The 16,101-nt window shown below is 50.5% G+C and overlaps 6 protein-coding genes across 6 annotated transcripts; 4 read left to right on the plus strand and 2 right to left on the minus strand.

Moving 5' to 3' along the window:
* Window positions 1-1,191: 1,191 nt before the first annotated feature.
* Window positions 1,192-2,297, plus strand: BO86DRAFT_448288 (MutT/nudix family protein; the record flags this gene model as incomplete). Its single annotated transcript, XM_025676635.1, has 4 exons — window positions 1,192-1,343; window positions 1,511-1,603; window positions 1,694-1,934; window positions 2,059-2,297. The coding sequence occupies exons 1-4, from the start codon at window positions 1,299-1,301 to the stop codon at window positions 2,295-2,297; spliced, it is 618 nt and encodes a 205-aa protein (XP_025527733.1). The 5' UTR covers window positions 1,192-1,298.
* Window positions 2,298-2,436: 139 nt separating this feature from the next.
* BO86DRAFT_419075 (putative NUDIX family hydrolase) lies at window positions 2,437-3,467 on the minus strand (the record flags this gene model as incomplete). The annotated part of the gene is made up of 2 exons (XM_025675105.1): window positions 2,437-2,949; window positions 3,030-3,467. 2 exons carry the CDS (start codon window positions 3,465-3,467, stop codon window positions 2,437-2,439), a joined length of 951 nt encoding a protein of 316 aa, XP_025527734.1.
* A 2,357-nt stretch (window positions 3,468-5,824) lies between these two features.
* Window positions 5,825-7,475, plus strand: BO86DRAFT_389331 (C3HC4 finger protein). The gene is made up of 2 exons (XM_025672102.1): window positions 5,825-6,972; window positions 7,062-7,475. The coding sequence occupies exons 1-2, from the start codon at window positions 6,079-6,081 to the stop codon at window positions 7,080-7,082; spliced, it is 915 nt and encodes a 304-aa protein (XP_025527735.1). The 5' UTR covers window positions 5,825-6,078; the 3' UTR covers window positions 7,083-7,475.
* Window positions 6,890-7,567, plus strand: BO86DRAFT_389332 (uncharacterized protein). The gene is made up of 2 exons (XM_025672103.1): window positions 6,890-7,183; window positions 7,260-7,567. Exons 1-2 carry the CDS (start codon window positions 7,168-7,170, stop codon window positions 7,400-7,402), a joined length of 159 nt encoding a protein of 52 aa, XP_025527736.1. The 5' UTR covers window positions 6,890-7,167; the 3' UTR covers window positions 7,403-7,567.
* A 1,427-nt stretch (window positions 7,568-8,994) lies between these two features.
* On the minus strand, window positions 8,995-9,764 carry BO86DRAFT_94383 (uncharacterized protein). Its single transcript, XM_025677822.1, has one exon. It carries the CDS (start codon window positions 9,654-9,656, stop codon window positions 9,198-9,200), a length of 459 nt encoding a protein of 152 aa, XP_025527737.1. The 5' UTR covers window positions 9,657-9,764; the 3' UTR covers window positions 8,995-9,197.
* Window positions 9,765-13,632: 3,868 nt separating this feature from the next.
* BO86DRAFT_419076 (uncharacterized protein) lies at window positions 13,633-16,000 on the plus strand (the record flags this gene model as incomplete). Its single annotated transcript, XM_025675106.1, has 3 exons — window positions 13,633-13,664; window positions 13,808-15,833; window positions 15,884-16,000. 3 exons carry the CDS (start codon window positions 13,633-13,635, stop codon window positions 15,998-16,000), a joined length of 2,175 nt encoding a protein of 724 aa, XP_025527738.1.
* Window positions 16,001-16,101: the final 101 nt, after the last annotated feature.

The following is a 16,101-nucleotide window of genomic DNA, read 5'->3' on the forward strand; positions in this document are numbered from 1 at the left end:
TCCAATCCAATCAGCATTCCAACATTACGACCTAAAGCACTTTTTTTTTTGGTTCTTGGATTAGGTTCTATGATCTAGAAGCAGGATCCTGGACTTGTTTCCGAAAACTTTTGCTGCCTTGAGTCACGGTGAGATATTGCATTCAGGAGTGCGGTATTGGATGAATAATGAACTATAGGGGACTAGGAAATAAGCATTCCCGAGTCGAATTGAAGGGATCCACTCGGTCCGGAGTTGGGTCGTTGGGCCCCGGGTGGTGCATGTGCGTAGTAAGCACTGGTGTGCAAGCGTAATAAATGATTCACTCACTGGTGCACAATTACAATAATGCAGGCAATCTTGATGCTTTGTAGGCTGTGTATACAAGGAGAATCGCAAACTCTAGCTACAGATCTGGAGTTCTGATCGCCCGAACCCCGCGCGTACATATTTCACAAGTAATCCCCGCCCTGAACTCCTACTTTGAGCCCTTTCTACCTTGCAGTCTACAAACATTGAAGTATAGAATAAGGGTTCCCTTTTCTCGGGTTTATCGACGAATATCAGGCAAACGCAAGGTACGAATTGAATCTTCTACCACAGGTTCAAGCGACGGGTAAGGGATAAGAGTACGATGAATGCTCTGCTTGCTGCTTAGTATGCACTCTCCAACAACCTTCCATATAGGTCTCTGGAGGGTATCGTAGACCGACCCCATGCGGATCTCCCGCTGACCCCACACGCAGGCTCTCACTCTCATCCACGTCGGCTACTTAGCCGGCTGGGGAATTGGTGGCCAGGGGCCAGAACCGGATTACTGTGCCCATCGAGACGGTAGGAAAGGGATTCAAGGCTATTGAGCGAGGGTTCAAGGTTCATTGTAGTACTCCAAGGCGATTTCAGGCGTGGTCCAAGTATATTTGAGGTGCGCTGGTTCGAGGCAATTCTCTCGCACAAGGGTAAGCATTGCTCGTGATGGGGTATAGACTAGATCAGTGTGAGGCTTGAATCAGCGATGACATGTTCTAAACTCGATTCCTCGATTCCATCTATGGTTTTGTCTCGCAAGTACTAAACTCTACAGTATAAAAGAGATGAAGAGATAAGACAAGGGTTAGCCCTGGCTGCCGGAATGGGCAAGTGCCCCTCTTTCCAGTCCAGTTGCCGGGCCGAGCTGCCCCTGCTGTATCGACGTCAGCCAGCCTGACAACACTTATCTCCGTTCGGTAGACATAGATCAGTCATTGCTGTGTTTCACTCTCAATTGCATCCTCATACCCAAACAGTAATCGCATTTTTCTCATCAATTGATTGACACCATGTCCAAGAGCGCGCAATCGAAGATCATCTCCAGAGGTCCATTGGTAAGATCAATAAACCAACCCCCCCTCCTCTCTCTCCGCCTCCCCCTTCCTCAACAACGAAGCCCAGACAACTCAGTTCTCGGTAACACAAACACACTCACCATGTCTCAATTCCTCCCGATCGAGCCCGCCCAGCCTCTCCCACTAAAAATAGCATCATCCTCTAGGACCCCTCAGAAGCCAAATGGGCCCGACTGGTCAAAACAACCTACTCCGACCCCAACGGCGTCGAGCGCACCTGGGAATCTTCCGAAAGAACGGTGAGTTCCTGCTCCTCTCCCAAAAGAGAATCCCTGTCAAACTATGACAGGGGAGAAAAAAGCACCTCGCTGATGGTGTGGTGGTTCCAGACTCGCCCGGAGACCTGTGAGATTGATGGCGTTGGGATCGTGACCATCCTCAACAAGGAGACCGGCCCAGAGCTGCTCCTGCAGAAGCAATACCGGCCCCCAATCGACAAAGTCGTCATTGAGGTTCCAGCCGGGTTGATCGATGCAGGTGAGACGGTGGAGGAGTGCGCCGTGCGGGAACTCAAGGAGGAGACGGGGTATGTGGGCGTGGCGGAGCAAACGAGCAGTGTCATGTTCAATGGTGAGTCTTCGCTTTTGCTCTTCTGCGGGCGGCTTCATTCGGGCACTGGGATGAGGATTGCGACTGCGCTCTCGTAATGGGGGCTGGTGGCTGATGCTGAAATTTCTCTCTCTTTGAAAACTAGATCCTGGGTTCTGCAATACTAACCTGAACATGGTCCATGTCCGGGTGGATATGTCCCTGCCTGAGAATCAGAACCCCAAGCCGGAGCTGGAGGATAATGAGTTCATCGAGTGCTTCACGGTGCCCCTGTCGACGCTGTTTGAGGAGCTGAAGAGGCTCGAGCGCGAGGGTTACGCTATTGATGCCCGGGTGGGTACGATAGCGGAGGGGATCGAGCTTGCGAAAAGGTTTAAGCTTTGAGGTGGTTGTTGTAAGAACAAGGTTTCGGATTACGAATGGTCTACGCCCCGACGTTACGAAGCCTTCGAGGGCGCATCAACGCGATGACGGCCCCCCTTTTAGCACGGAGAGAGGCATCGGCTGCCGTGGTTCTAGAATCCTATAGTTTCCCCTCCTCTTTGAGTCCCCTGTACAGCGCCCATGCGGCAAGGGTCTTCCCATCGCGCACACCCTCCTTCCATAGATCCTTTAATGGCACCACTTTCAGCGTAATCTTCTCTCCGTGCTGCCGTAATCCGGTCAGCCTACCCTGCAGACTATCGATCTCCTTACGCGGCATGCGCTTCTGGCACAGAAACAAAGGGATGAACTCGTCACTGCCGCCCGCCGAAGGATACATGGCCTTCTGCAGCGACTCCCCTTCTTCGCCTTCGGCGCCCGGCTCCAAGGCCAAAGCCGTCAAATCGATCAGCTCCTCTTGCGGGATGGTCAGCCCCGTCTCCTCCTGGATCTCTTGCGCCGCGCCTCCCGCAAAAGATCCACTATCATCCAACATGCCGGCGGGAATCTCCGTGAAAGCCAGAGATCCAGCCGGGATTCGAGGCTGGATGGTCAAGATGACGCGTTTTTCGTCTTCATTGGATGGAGGGACGTCGTCGGGCTGGAGGATGAGCTATGAGTTTTGGAGGTATCGAGGATTAGTTCCCTCATTTCAAGATGCGGCATATGATAGCAGGAGAAAAGCAAACATACCAGCATCCCCACACTGCCCCCGCGTAGGAAGACGCTCCCCGGAAGTGTCTCGCCGCTCCCATTCGAGACCTCTGCCTTCAGCTTCACGAAGCCCAACCGCCCACCTCCGAAATAGTCGACCGCCTGGATCTTGATCCCGCGCAGAACGTAGGGATCTCGCGAGAACTCGTGGGAGGACTGTTGTTGCCGGTCCAACGACCGCTGCAGGGTGCTGAGCCAGATGCGAAAGGCGGGGAAGCGCAGCAGAGCATCGCGGCTCAGGTCTGCTGTCGACGAAACGGGGATGGTTTCGCAGGACGACTGGTCGTGATGATCGAGGTCGCGAGGGACTGTGAAGCTGGATAGGGACATCCTCTTGGCTGATGAGAGGAGGAATGGTGGTACTGGTCGATGGACCGTTCGTCGGAGGTGCACGGACAGCCACCGGGCGGGCGTCATCAACGGATCGGAAGGAAGTCTAGCAGGGGGGTGGGTGTGTTGGTTGGTTGATGAGTTGGCGGGTTTGTCTCACTGAATTTGACCAATGGAATGATTGGATGCGAGGAGCTGAGTGAGTGAGTAGCTGATGTACACATGGAAATAGTACTTGTATTCGTTTGACAGAAGGGAGAGAGCTGTTTTATGCTCGGGCGATAGATAAGTGTAAGTTAAGCTGTGTCTGTGTTTTGTTGTTGGTTGGTTTGGCGGAATGACGTCGTGGTTGGGAACGTCAACTGGTGGAAAAAGGAAGAGTAAAGGGAAGGAACAGAAAAGGCAAGAAGATAATTAACAACTCGACTGAACTTATCCAGAGTCTCATCTTGAATACTTCTTTCTCTTTACTGCACTCCTCCGGCCTGGAATTTCCCTTTCTTTTGATTCTTCCGAGATTGAAATAGACAACAAACAACACAACACCCCTCAGACAAACCGCCGCCAACAGCAACAGACTTCAAAAGCCTTAGTTTCCTGGGCTGGACTCTCTTTGCCTTTCCCCAGTCAACCAATCACTCCTGCAGCTCATGCTGTATCGTCCCCATTCCCACGGTCGAAGCTCCCAATAGTTAACTGACCGGATCAAATCGCTGCTCCTGGTCTGCTGCTCCGCATGGCTCTTCGCTTCTGCCTCGTCTCTGGCGGGGTCGGGTCTGACCCGACCAGACTGACGGTGACGGTCAGTGAGTGAGTGAGTGAAAGGCTCGCTTCCCCGTCTTCCCCGTGACCTTTGCTTTGTCCGAGAGCCCATCGCCTCCTTCACTCATCGCCGTGTTTGCTTTCCGTCTGCTCCCTTCCCCTTCGACTCCGTACTCGACTACGATCGTGTGCGTGTTAGGCCTTTTGCACCCGCCGCCGCCGCATTCACAAGCATCAGTCTCCCCTCTGCTCTCTGCCTCTCTGCCTCTCTGCTGTCTCATCGGTCTCTCACCGTCTCTATCCCTAGCTATACTTTACGTTCCCCACAAGCTCATAGTGCCTTTGGCTAGAGGCTGCAACCTTATGTTGTTCTCTCTACTTTGAGACGACGCGGCGCTGTGTGCTTCTCCAGTTGAGGCCGTGTAAGCCCGGTTGAGCTGAGCCCGCATCCAAGATCGTCCAAAGTTAATAGCCTGACTGTGTGCCAGAACACCTGACCTGGGTTCGGAATCCATCCAGGTTTTGCTGGATCACGCTGTGGTTCTTGTTTTTGCCTCTGCCTCGCCTCGAGGACCCTTGCTCTCTCCAGAGCCCGACTGTGGTCTCCGTTTAAACGAGACGATGAGAGGAAGATTGCAAAGGCCCTAGTAGGCAAAACGAGTGTTCTGCGATTCTGCGAAACCCGGAATGGTACTTTCTCGAGTACCCGGCAAACAGAACCACTAAAAGTGTCCGTGCTGCCTCTTTGAGCTTGAATATTCATCGAGCTACAAGACCTGTAGGTCTTCGTTGAAAGATCAAAGTAGTGAATAGGAGCAACAATCACGTGAAGACGGCCTCCACCGACTCACACTGCCTATGCTACATCGCCGGCTTGACTTGCAATCAATCAACTGTGAATGATGGTTGCTCTACTTCGTCATATTTTCGGACCGAGCTGCACTGATCACTATGATGATAATCATCTTGACCTAAACCGATCCGTTTCCCGTTTCCTGGGTCGTTATTTTTGATAGAAACCGCAACACGGCAGTGAATATCAAGCTCTGCTAGACATCGCGAACCAGGGCATGAGATCGGCTCGGCTTCTACATCTTTTTGACGTATAAACGTGCTTGAGCCCCTCTCGCTACCCACCGTGAACGTTGGCCAGGGAAGTTGTTAATATTCTTCTCCAGTGAAGTCAACAATTCAGGCATCTGAAAGTAGCTTTTCTCTTAGTCTCCATTTTCTTCTTAGAACCTCACTTCTACTGACCCAACCTCCTTCCTGTCACTCTCTGTTCTTCCTACCTTATTTGAACATACAAATATCTGCAATTTCATTTGGATCTTCTTTTGGGCCTCGTCTGGCTTCTGGAGTGTGTATACCGCGTTTGACTTAGACCATCACCTACTCAGCCCGAGTGTTGTTTGCTTTACTGTGATCCTCAACAACAAATAACCTACGCGTTAGCACGATAGCACAGTGTCGATCGACGATGGAAAGCTCACCCCCTTCAATCGCAGAGCCATGTAACATCATGGGCACATGGACCAGTTACGCCACTTCTCCCACGGACTCGCATTCAAACACCCAGGCCTCTGCGTCCCCGAATAGACAGCGAGATTTCCACAATCCACCCATTGATTCGAATGATGGCGACACAACAATGTCTGGTTATGTCCAGACCCATGGTCACGAAGTCAACAGTGGGGCCGGAAGCATCATGCCTCAAGAGACCCCGATCTTTCAGCCTCCTCTAGACTACGCACGCGCTCGCTTGCCACCACGACGACGGCGGGTACACAATCAACTCTCAGTACAGCAGGAAAGAGTATTTCTCAACCAGGCGCTTGACGGTGCCCAAGCCACATATTATGCTCCCACAACTACTATGGTTCAGCCATCGTATCGCATGGGTACTCAAATGAACGGTCTTCAAGCGGGAGGCGTAATGGCATTGCACAATTCGAACCCAACTCCAATGGAGCCTAGAACAAGCCACCAGGGACCTGTCGCACAGCCTAACTATTCGTCCTTGGGATCTAGAACTCTGCCGCAGGCCCAAGGAGTTGTGTCGAATGGATCCGTGCATGGGCTAGGCCACCCGCAACTGCAACAGCAGCAGACCATTGCTCGCATGCCATTTCCAGTATCTGTCTCATTGCCCAGGAATAGTATGCAATCCCCGGCTGTCCCAATAACGGTACCAACATGGACACCCCAGTATGCGGCAGCTGCGAGGCCACTGCAGCCGCAGCCGCAGCAACAACAGCAACAGCAACAGCAACAACAACGGCACGATGAATGGCCAACATGGGAGCCTTCGCCAAGGCCCGTTGCAACTCTTTCGACACGAACACCTCAACTGACGACTTACGGCAGAGTACCGACAGGAGTGGTGAATGGAACAGTAACGATGCACCCTCCACCCAATCCTCAGGCCCGGTTAAACGATGTGCGGCGTTCTCAACTGATGCATATGATGCAGCAACCGCCAAATCCAGCTGATGCCCGCGCTATGCAGGAATATGCCCACAGCTTGAGCCGGAATCAACGCCTGCGTCAACCCCAGGGAGTCAGTACCAACCCTCCTTTGCATCCGGTGAAGAGTCTAGACAACCAGAACAACGGCCGCCCGGACCCGAAGGAGTCGGAAGAGCTGACCGTCAACCTGGAGTGCAAAGTCTGTTTCACGCAATTGGTCGACACCGTCCTGTTGCCATGTGGCCACGCGGTGCTCTGCCGGTGGTGTGCAGACACCCATATGCCGAGCTGTCGGAATGACCCGACTCGTCTGGAGGGGAATCCGAGCTGTCCGATTTGCCGTGGGCCGGTGAGACACAAGGTAAGTCAGATAGAGACACTGCTGCAAGAAAACAGGGACACTTTGTTGTGGTTCCTTCCCAAGACAAGCTCAGCTAATGTGATATCCAGGGCCGCATTTACTTTTCGTGATTATTGTGTGGTGGTAGAGTCGCTGCCTTGTTTTTTTGTTCCTTGTTGCTGCATTTGGACGACGGCGTTCGGTATCGATGAAAGAATGAGATGTCATGTCGCTGCACCAAGACCAGATATTAGAGTCGTGAGCTAGGTGAAGAAAATACAGTACAGGACTTGGCCAACAGATTTTACAATGTCAATGCTTTGGGGGGCTCGCTTTTGTCGCTACTTTCTGGAGACACCAAGAAATTAAACTTGAAAATCGATATCCCATCCCGGATTTTTTTTGGGAATTGTTCAAGTCTGCCCACAGAGACCTGAAGTTGAAGTCATGAAAGATAGCTCCACCAACCCTATCCCTCAAACCAGCGAAAGCTGTGATGTAACACGCACATCCATACCATAGCACAGAACCCCCCAAAAAGGAAAGTCAGTCATCAGTCCACAGTCCACCGCAGTGGAATGGAAAGATATCCCCGAGGTCACGTTACGAACATCTGCAGCCACCGCATGGTAGTCTGTACCAAAAGCTAGAAATACTAGTCCAGCGGCGTGGCAGCCACCATACCACACACCAAACCGTATAACCTCCAGGCTGGAAATAGAAAGAGCCCCAAGAAAGCAGAGACCGGAAGCCAACCAAACACCGGATCGAAAGAAGCTTGCCTTGTTCTTCCCCCTGGCTTCTGGTGTCCCCCCTTGTTCCACAATCCGTGGATCCTGATCCGCCGTCTACACCGTAATCTGCCAAACCCTACTTACTTCCTGACATTTATTTTCTCCCCGATTGTCTTCCCGATGATCTCCCCGAGCCCGCTCCTGTCAACTTGCCCCGTCCCTCCGTCCGTCGGGGCCGCCTACCTTGATTACTGAGGAGGGAAATTTAAGAAGAAAGACGAAAAAAAACAAAAAAACTCTCATTCGATTCGATTCGATCCGATCGAGAGCCGTTCATTGGCAGATCTGAGGAATGCTGGGTCTTGATTCTGCCATCGGAGATCTCTCGATTCGACCCTCGGACCCGATCTTGTCGACTACTGGTGATTATGTGTCGTGGTAACTCGGTCTTTAAGATTTTCTACGAGTAAGGTGGTGTATCTGTCGCTGCTTGTCACTCTTACATGTGTTTCATTGTCCGCTTTCTTGTGATATACCTGTCATTGAAGGACGGTCCAGACCCTGGGACATGACTCGCTGGTGGTCCTGCTGCTGCTGGTGTGTTCACCGCTGGCTTTCGCCCTTCTAGGTCTGTCGAATTCGCTCGTAGAGGCCCCTTTTCTTCTTGTATGGATTGGGTAGGAGGGATGCATCAACTTTCAATTCAACCCGCGCAAGTCCCCACTTGGATTCTGGGTCTATCTTCAGAGTTGTCCCCAGTTCTTGCTTGTCTGGGATAAACATGGCTACTTAGCCGGGTCTATCTTCAAAGTTGTCCCCAGTTCTTGCTTGTCTGGGATAAACATGGCTACTTAGCCGGGGCTAATCGATCTGTCTTGTCTGCCTGTCAGTGCAATTGGTCCAGTCGACCAGCCACGATCAGACAGGATGATGATCGCGGATTGGTTTCTCTATCCTGTTTCGATTTTGGCTTTTTTCTTGTTCCCCCCGTCGGATTTCCTGGAATTCCTCTCTTTGATCTTATCAATACCCACTTGCCGCTGTTCCCCGCTCACGCTGTTCCTGGATCTCTCTCCTGGGGCTCTTGGCCTATGTTTTCCCGGCTAGGTGGCAGGTCTAGTGCTCGCCTTGCTGGCAAAGGTTATACTCGGTGGTGGTCAATTGACTTTGTGGCCATGTTTTGCGTCCTCCTGCCGCGCGCATGCTTGGCTCGGTTGCGATGTTCTGTCCGGTACAGTACATCCTAAACCACACTTAAAACAAGACCAGTCCCAGGGAAGGTTTCGAAATGTAGCCACGCGACGAGGAAGCTGCGAATCTCTCCGAGTCGGTTCCGACGAGGTGTCACAGGCAGTAGGTCCCGGTCTAGCGAAAAAAAGTCTATGATACTCTCTTTCGCGCATGTATCCTGGTTTGTCGATCTTCCATCCTTGATTGATTGATGTGTTCCCACTTGCTTGGTGCCTGGAAAATGGAGTCCGGAACATCGCTGCTGACCGGTTTCGGAGGCATCTAGGTACCCATTGAGGCAGGATCAATGAATACATAGCTTGTAGCACGTAGCAGTAGCGAGGAGCTATGCAAAAGACAAAATAATCGAAAGCGCCGTGTCGATGACTTGGAGTGTAGTTGACTGATCCCTCGGAATTGAGTTCCAGGTCGCCGATAAGAAAAAATCCATTTTCCGTGCCATGAATGACCGAAGCTCATAGCGAGAAGAAGGTCTGCTGGGCGAGGGCCTATCAAGTCGATTAACCTGACATGCCATATGCATGAGGGGGCTCTTGAACCAATAGCCGGTGTTAGGTTGGCACGAAGTACCTGCCGTGGCTGTTTTGGAGACGGATGAGATCCCACGAATGAAATTGCCTGGAAACACTCGGGTTTAGTAACGATGCTGGTGCTAGTGCAGTTATATTTGGTGGGCGATCTGACACTGCAGGGTCGCTTTGCATTTATTGTGCTCCGCATCGAAGAAGGTGATGTGGGGGTTCGAGGATTGAAGTAGAGGTGTAGGGAGGGACGAAAGAAGAGTAAGTTGCCGCATTTGAGAAGATGTATAGCAAGGGTAACTGGTTAGTTATTCCTCGTTTGTCTGAACTCGAGCTCTTTCGTCCATGGCCATGCGTTGTCAATCGACGTGGCTTGCATGGTTGACACTAGGGGGCAAAAGGCCAGGTCAGGGGCATCATCGGTTGTAGTTCTGACAAAGAGGGGCTGATCGCCTTTCCCCTGGTGGAGTGTCATCTACGGAGCTTCGTGAGGAAAAAGGACCGATTGAAGCTCTTTCCTTCATTATGGTTGGTGGTTTTTGAAGTCGATGAACAATCTGAGTTACTCGATAATGCGCAAAGAAAGGATGCGCCAAGGAGCGGCAATGCACATGGCCGGGTATGGGTCGCATTGGTTTAAGGCAACCACCAGACTCTTTGCTAGGGTGGCTCGTCAAGAAGCGAGGGTCTAGTTACTGTGGGAGCAATCAATTAGCGCTGTTACCATAGGTCATTAGGTGAGTTGATCACCCTTGGAGAGAAAACTAGTGATTCTTGTGCTAGGATTGTTGGGAGTTGGGAGAAACGAGATACTAGGTGATACCATGCAGACAAATATGGACCAAACAACGTGAACGTGGTAATTCAGTTGCTGAGGGTGTCCCGAGACTAGTGATGCTTCAGAGGATAGTCTCAAAAATCGTCTCGGTATAAAGTAGTAGTCAACGATGAGTGCATTGCGAGAACATAGCGGTATATCGGTCTGCCTCGGTTCGGTGGGGTGTACGACAGTAGTCACCTACTGTGTACTGCATGCAGATCAGACCAGCTGCTGAGTGAACATATAGATCGAGACTCTGTGCGTGCCATCAAAAGAAAGAAACCAGTATGCTCTTAGAGGGCATTTACTGAATTAGCACAGATCCCAGAGCAAAAAGTTGAGGTAGAAAAGAGATACATGATACCGGTACCCCGTGGAAGGTTTATGTTTTAGTGATGGGGCCAAGTCAGCTTTCGACAACAGTTCGCTCGGTAAGAGCGAAGCATGTATGCAATACACACTGTAGAGTCTATCCAATGGGAGGATACTTGTAGAGAAAGAGCTAAGGCAATCTTGATCATGTTACGTAATTCGAGGACGAAGTAACTTATGACTTAAACTATGAGTATCAAAGTCTCTTGCAGTATGTAAATGCATTTTGTGTATGTTTATGTTCAGTACGGTAATTCGAGGCTCGGATTTCATTGCTCTTTTAAGAATGTACGTAACTCGATGTATGGAGTTCAGTACAACTGTAAATACTATCAGGTATCTCTTTTCGATGTCAAAGCCTTTTGCTTCCGGCTCTGGCCCAATGTCAATCAGGCCGATAACTTTAAGTGATAATCGCGCACTGACAAGCCGAGGCTATAGTATGCCTAACTATAGTCAGGCATTTGGATTTTCAATTAGATTCTCGTGTCTGACACCTACACTATACGAGCCGGTGGGACCACGAATAACCCAAAGACTAGGGCCGATACGCTCAGACTAAACTGAGTGCAGAAGACAAATGTGTTTCCAAGCTTCCATAGAAATGACTGATATCCAAAACTATTCATAGCTAGTAGGTTCCACCATTGAATACGACTATTTTTCGTGACTGGTCGGTGACTGACTCAGACAGCAAGTGCTCACTAGGGCACCACCAGCCTTATTGGAACAACCTTGGTGATCAGACCCTGGGATCCAAAGGCAGCAGCTTCCATCCTCGATGTTGAACGTGGCGCGCTGATCATGGTCAAACCCCGCCTCACGCGTTACTTGCCCGGACAGAGGCAGTGTAACCGACGATGTTCATGGTGGTACGGCGTACGGCTTCAAGGATGCTGGTAGCCTTCACCCACACAGTCTCGCTGGTACTAACCGACCTGGAATCTCGATGAATGCCAGGACTCTGCACGCATGGGCAACCCCGACGTGACTATCTCGCAAAGATTGCTGTCCATGTCTATCAATAGACCGAACAAGCGGTGTCCATGCAAGGGTAAACCCGATTATTTGGGACGAAGGGAATACCCTCCCCCAAGGAAAAGGTCCAGAAAACGGCTATTGCGGTTCCGCAGGGTGAAAAGTCCTGCTAACTTACAGGAAACGAAGAAGCCTGTTCATCATCATCAGCAACGTGAGTAGGATTGTTGCAGAGGCCAAAGAGCACCGGCCAAGATTTGCGTACGTGAGTCCTCTAGATCGACAATGATTCATGATAATATCGCGGGGAGATTGATCGAGGCCAGGATTCAGCCGTCAAACTATCGCCTTTTCAATGAATGGGATGTCATGGCGACCAGCGGCCTGGCCAGGGAATGTGGATCGGTGGTGAAGTATCAACGATTTCGCGTGGAAAGTTGTTCGAGAAAGCCCAAAGTGCACCCTATGACGCAAGGGCAGAGCTATCATCATTCCTGGAATTAAGCTTGTCAGTCAAGTGGCAGCGCTGAGGACTTGATTGATGTCGGCAGCCTGCGGCATGCAAGGGAGGGTGGGAGTGTGGCCCAAACCAAACAGTCGGGTTCGGCATCAAGGTCGCAGAACCCACCTGCATGAGCTCCTCGATATTGATACGCCATGTAGGGAGACTTTCTGATAGAGATGTCTCAAATCACACCCTTATTGAATGACAGAGTTTCGAGTGGAGTCAAGAATTACTGAGGCATGGGCATTAATGCATTTATTCCTAATTGAAGAATTAAAGATATGCTTGAGAAGGCGACCTGGCCGTTAACAACTTTCCTAATCTAGGCATAAGCAAGCAGGCGTCAGGAACTTAGAGCTTGAAGAATGGTGAGCCTCAACGCCACCAAAATATGACAGTGTACACTTTTTTCCTCCTCTTCGGTTGTGTTCTTTTTTTTTTTTTTTTTTTTTTTTTCATTCGTGTCATTGCCATTTTGTGAGGCTGGCGATGGACGGTGAGGAAGAACCGATCAGCCAGACGTGATTGAGATCGAAAGGAAACTGACGAGATTTGTTCGGATTGGCAAGGAGCCTCAAGGTTGACGAGTAAGTGTTTCTATGAAGAAGACAAGGCAACCAGGCAGCCAGACAACGGCGACGGCGGTGGCTCGTTTCCCGTCAGTCAGAAATACCAGAGCTTTACCATTCTTACCACTGTGAATTACCACCCCTAGGACTAGGTACTCCGTATTTACCACTCAGCCTCGCCTTCTCCCCTTGTCGGTTTGACTCGTGCTCTATTCTGTCTGTCTGATCGTGGACTTCCACCACTTCCAATGATTTCCTTGCCTTCCGTCTCGGCACTTACTAGGTACATACTTACCTTACCTTACCTTACCTACTTTCTTTTTTTTTTTTTTTTTTTTTTTACCAAATTAACTACAATACGGAGTACAGTACTTCCATTGCTTAATCTACTCCGTACTCTCATTCTAAATCTTTCACCCACCACATCTCCCCACTTCACAAACTTAACTTACTCATACTTACTTTAGCCTCTGTCGCCTTTTGGGACATATCCATTCTCTGATAGTGTGCTGTGTACTGTACACTCACTCCCCTTCCCCAGCATCCTCCTGTCGGCTTGTTCCACCTGCCAGTGTTCGTGCGCGCCTTCCTCGGTGATTCGGTTTGTTCGCACAGGCATCCCCTCCCCCCAGGCAGAGATGGGGTTAGTTGCCTAAAGAAACCTAAACCACTTCCTTGTCTTCCTTCTTATAAATAGTATCTCCCACTGTTCCCTGCTATTCCCAACTGTTCCCCCCCCCTCTATCAAGCTTTATTTTGACACTGCCATTGCCTACCACTTGCCTGACCTTATTCCATGGTTGGCGGTCTTTCCACTGTATCTATCTCGTGCGTATTCCCCAGTCTCCCGCCTTCATTCCCAGTCGTTAGTTGAGACCGACAGAGGACTAATTCATGATCAGATGACGTTTTTATCTACGCTACCAAGACAATGAATGTTGGAACTGATGGCCAGGAACAACGGTCACTTCCGCGTCAAGACTCAGCCGAAGGCGCCGCTAAGTCCTTAATGTGCATAAACCCTTGCTCTCTCTAACCTGTCCTAGCTTCCGTGTTTTTGACGGGTGAGCACTGAGCTTTGAGCAAGCTTCTAACCTCATATGTAGAAAATCATTTCCACCGCCGCCTTCGGGTGACGTCTCTCCAGCTGATTCATCGGCTACAAACCCCGCTATTCACTCAGCCAGTGCCTGTTTCTCGCATCTTGGAAGCGCCAGTGAGCATTCTTTCAAATCCACTCCCTCAACCGCGCCAGAGAATTGCCTTGACCAGCAATGGGAGGAAGATTGGGGTCGAGAGGTTTCGTCGACTCGCCCATCAGATCTAGAAGCCATCGAAAACCAAAGAAACCTTGATGAAAAGCATGATCTGGGCGATGACCACGTTATGCCTTTGCAGCATCGGTCAGAGATGTTCCAACTTAGTCCGACTCCATCCGATGACGGCCTACCTCTATTTCGGAGCGCCAGCCCGGATCTAGGGGCCGCATCGTCCCATCAATCAGGCGTGGACTCGGAGGACGTCAACTATGGCCGAGAGTCCGCGAGGCAGTTGAGCGAGGAGCAAAGACTGCCAGAGGTTGGCACAGCAACAACCGAAGGTACAGCATCACATGGGATTGGTTTCCAGCTAAACGTTGACTTGCCAACAGAAGAGATGATAATCAATGATATCCAAATGATTTATGCCGGTCTTGACATGTGCGAGAAAGTAGCCATTAGATATGACGAGCAGTTTTCCACCATGGACACTGTGGCCTCGCAGGATCAACTTGAAAAGCTTACCCAAGTGCATTTGACGCTAGTGAGTGAGCAGCATGACTTCTTCAGAGCCTGTTCAGATCCGGCTGCAGGGCCCAGTGTGAAAAGTCTGCCTGATGCATACATGATGCCAACTCGCCTGTGGCGCTACGGGATTCATGACTACTTGGAAATGATGCGTCACCAGCTCCCTGAGTCCCTCGAGTATATGCTGGGCTTTATACAAGACGTTTATAAAACGATGGCCTCTATGGTATCAGAGTTTCCTGCATATGAAGAGACCTGGTTGGAGTGCTTGGGGGATCTTTCGAGGTACCGAATGGCCGCGGAAACCACTGACACAGAGGACCGTAGGCTGTGGGCTCGCATTGCAATGACTTGGTACAACCGAGCAGCCGATCGGAACCCAGACATGGGCAAATTTCAACACCATCTTGGGGTCATGGCTCGACATGATGTCGCACAGAGGCTCTTCTACTACACGAAATCTCTACTTGTCCAGCAGCCTTTTCTGGGCACAAGGACGAGTATTCTCGACATATTAAATCCCTTTCTTAGAAACTCAACGGCAATGCGCCGTATCCCACCAGTTGGCCCATTCATCGCTGCCCACGCATTTCTTTTTACCGGAGACTTTGGCGACGGACTCTACCATTCCGTCAATATTTTCTTGTCGCATCTGGATCAATACGTGACCCACCTCAACGAGAAATTCATCCTGCAAGGATTCTTCATATCAGCCAGTAATATCGCCGCGATCATGGGATACGGGCACGAAGATGCACTTCTACCACATGAGTTCGATGTAACTACTGGGTTACAGTCAGCAGATCCCCAAGACTCTTCTACACCGGCAGCTCTTCGCTGGACTTCACCTGATGATCTCGACATGGTGCAGACAGACTTGCTCGCCTATAAAAACTCGCCAAACATGGCACCGACATTGTTCTACGGCTCTTATATGGCGTATCGGACCATGTCAGTGCTTCTTGATCGAATTGGGGACCAAAACATCTACGCAGCATGCCATGTCTATCTTGCATTTCTGTGGTGTCTTGCGTTGACCCCCACGGGAATGAAGCATGTGGAGGCTGTCGTACCGTGGAGAAAAATCTCAAGTTTTCTCAATTCTTTGTTTCGCAGCTACATCAAACCGGGTATCGCCGAAAAGCCTGAGTTCCCAGTCTCCGAGGAAACGACGTGGGTAGCCGAGGACTACCTTATTAGAGGACACTGCTGGAGTGAACGCTTGTACCCTTCATCGTTTTTCGATGGTGCGCCTTCTGTAGACGACATGAGGAATGACGAACTGCCGTCTCGTTGCATCACGAGGATGTATAGGTGTATATGGTTGGGCGTGAGGCTCTCCACGGTATGCTCGCAATGCGCCGGAGTTCATCGTGATATACTGACAGAAGACAGTTCAATCGCTGGATAACATACGATGCCGCTTCTCACAAATTCTCCACGACTCGATTTGCCCTGGATCTAGAAACAATTGCCGAGAGAAACGATCCATTTGCCAGTCGAAAAAGTTAACAGAAGCAAGCCACGCAGTGAGCGAAGGTATCCATGCCCTGAACAGATCACATACACGGAAGGTCACAGGCCGGGACTTTCCCCCTATTATATCGTCCCAA

Source organism: Aspergillus japonicus (genome assembly GCF_003184785.1).
Source record: "Aspergillus japonicus CBS 114.51 unplaced genomic scaffold BO86scaffold_24, whole genome shotgun sequence".
Classification (NCBI taxonomy): domain Eukaryota; kingdom Fungi; phylum Ascomycota; class Eurotiomycetes; order Eurotiales; family Aspergillaceae; genus Aspergillus; species Aspergillus japonicus.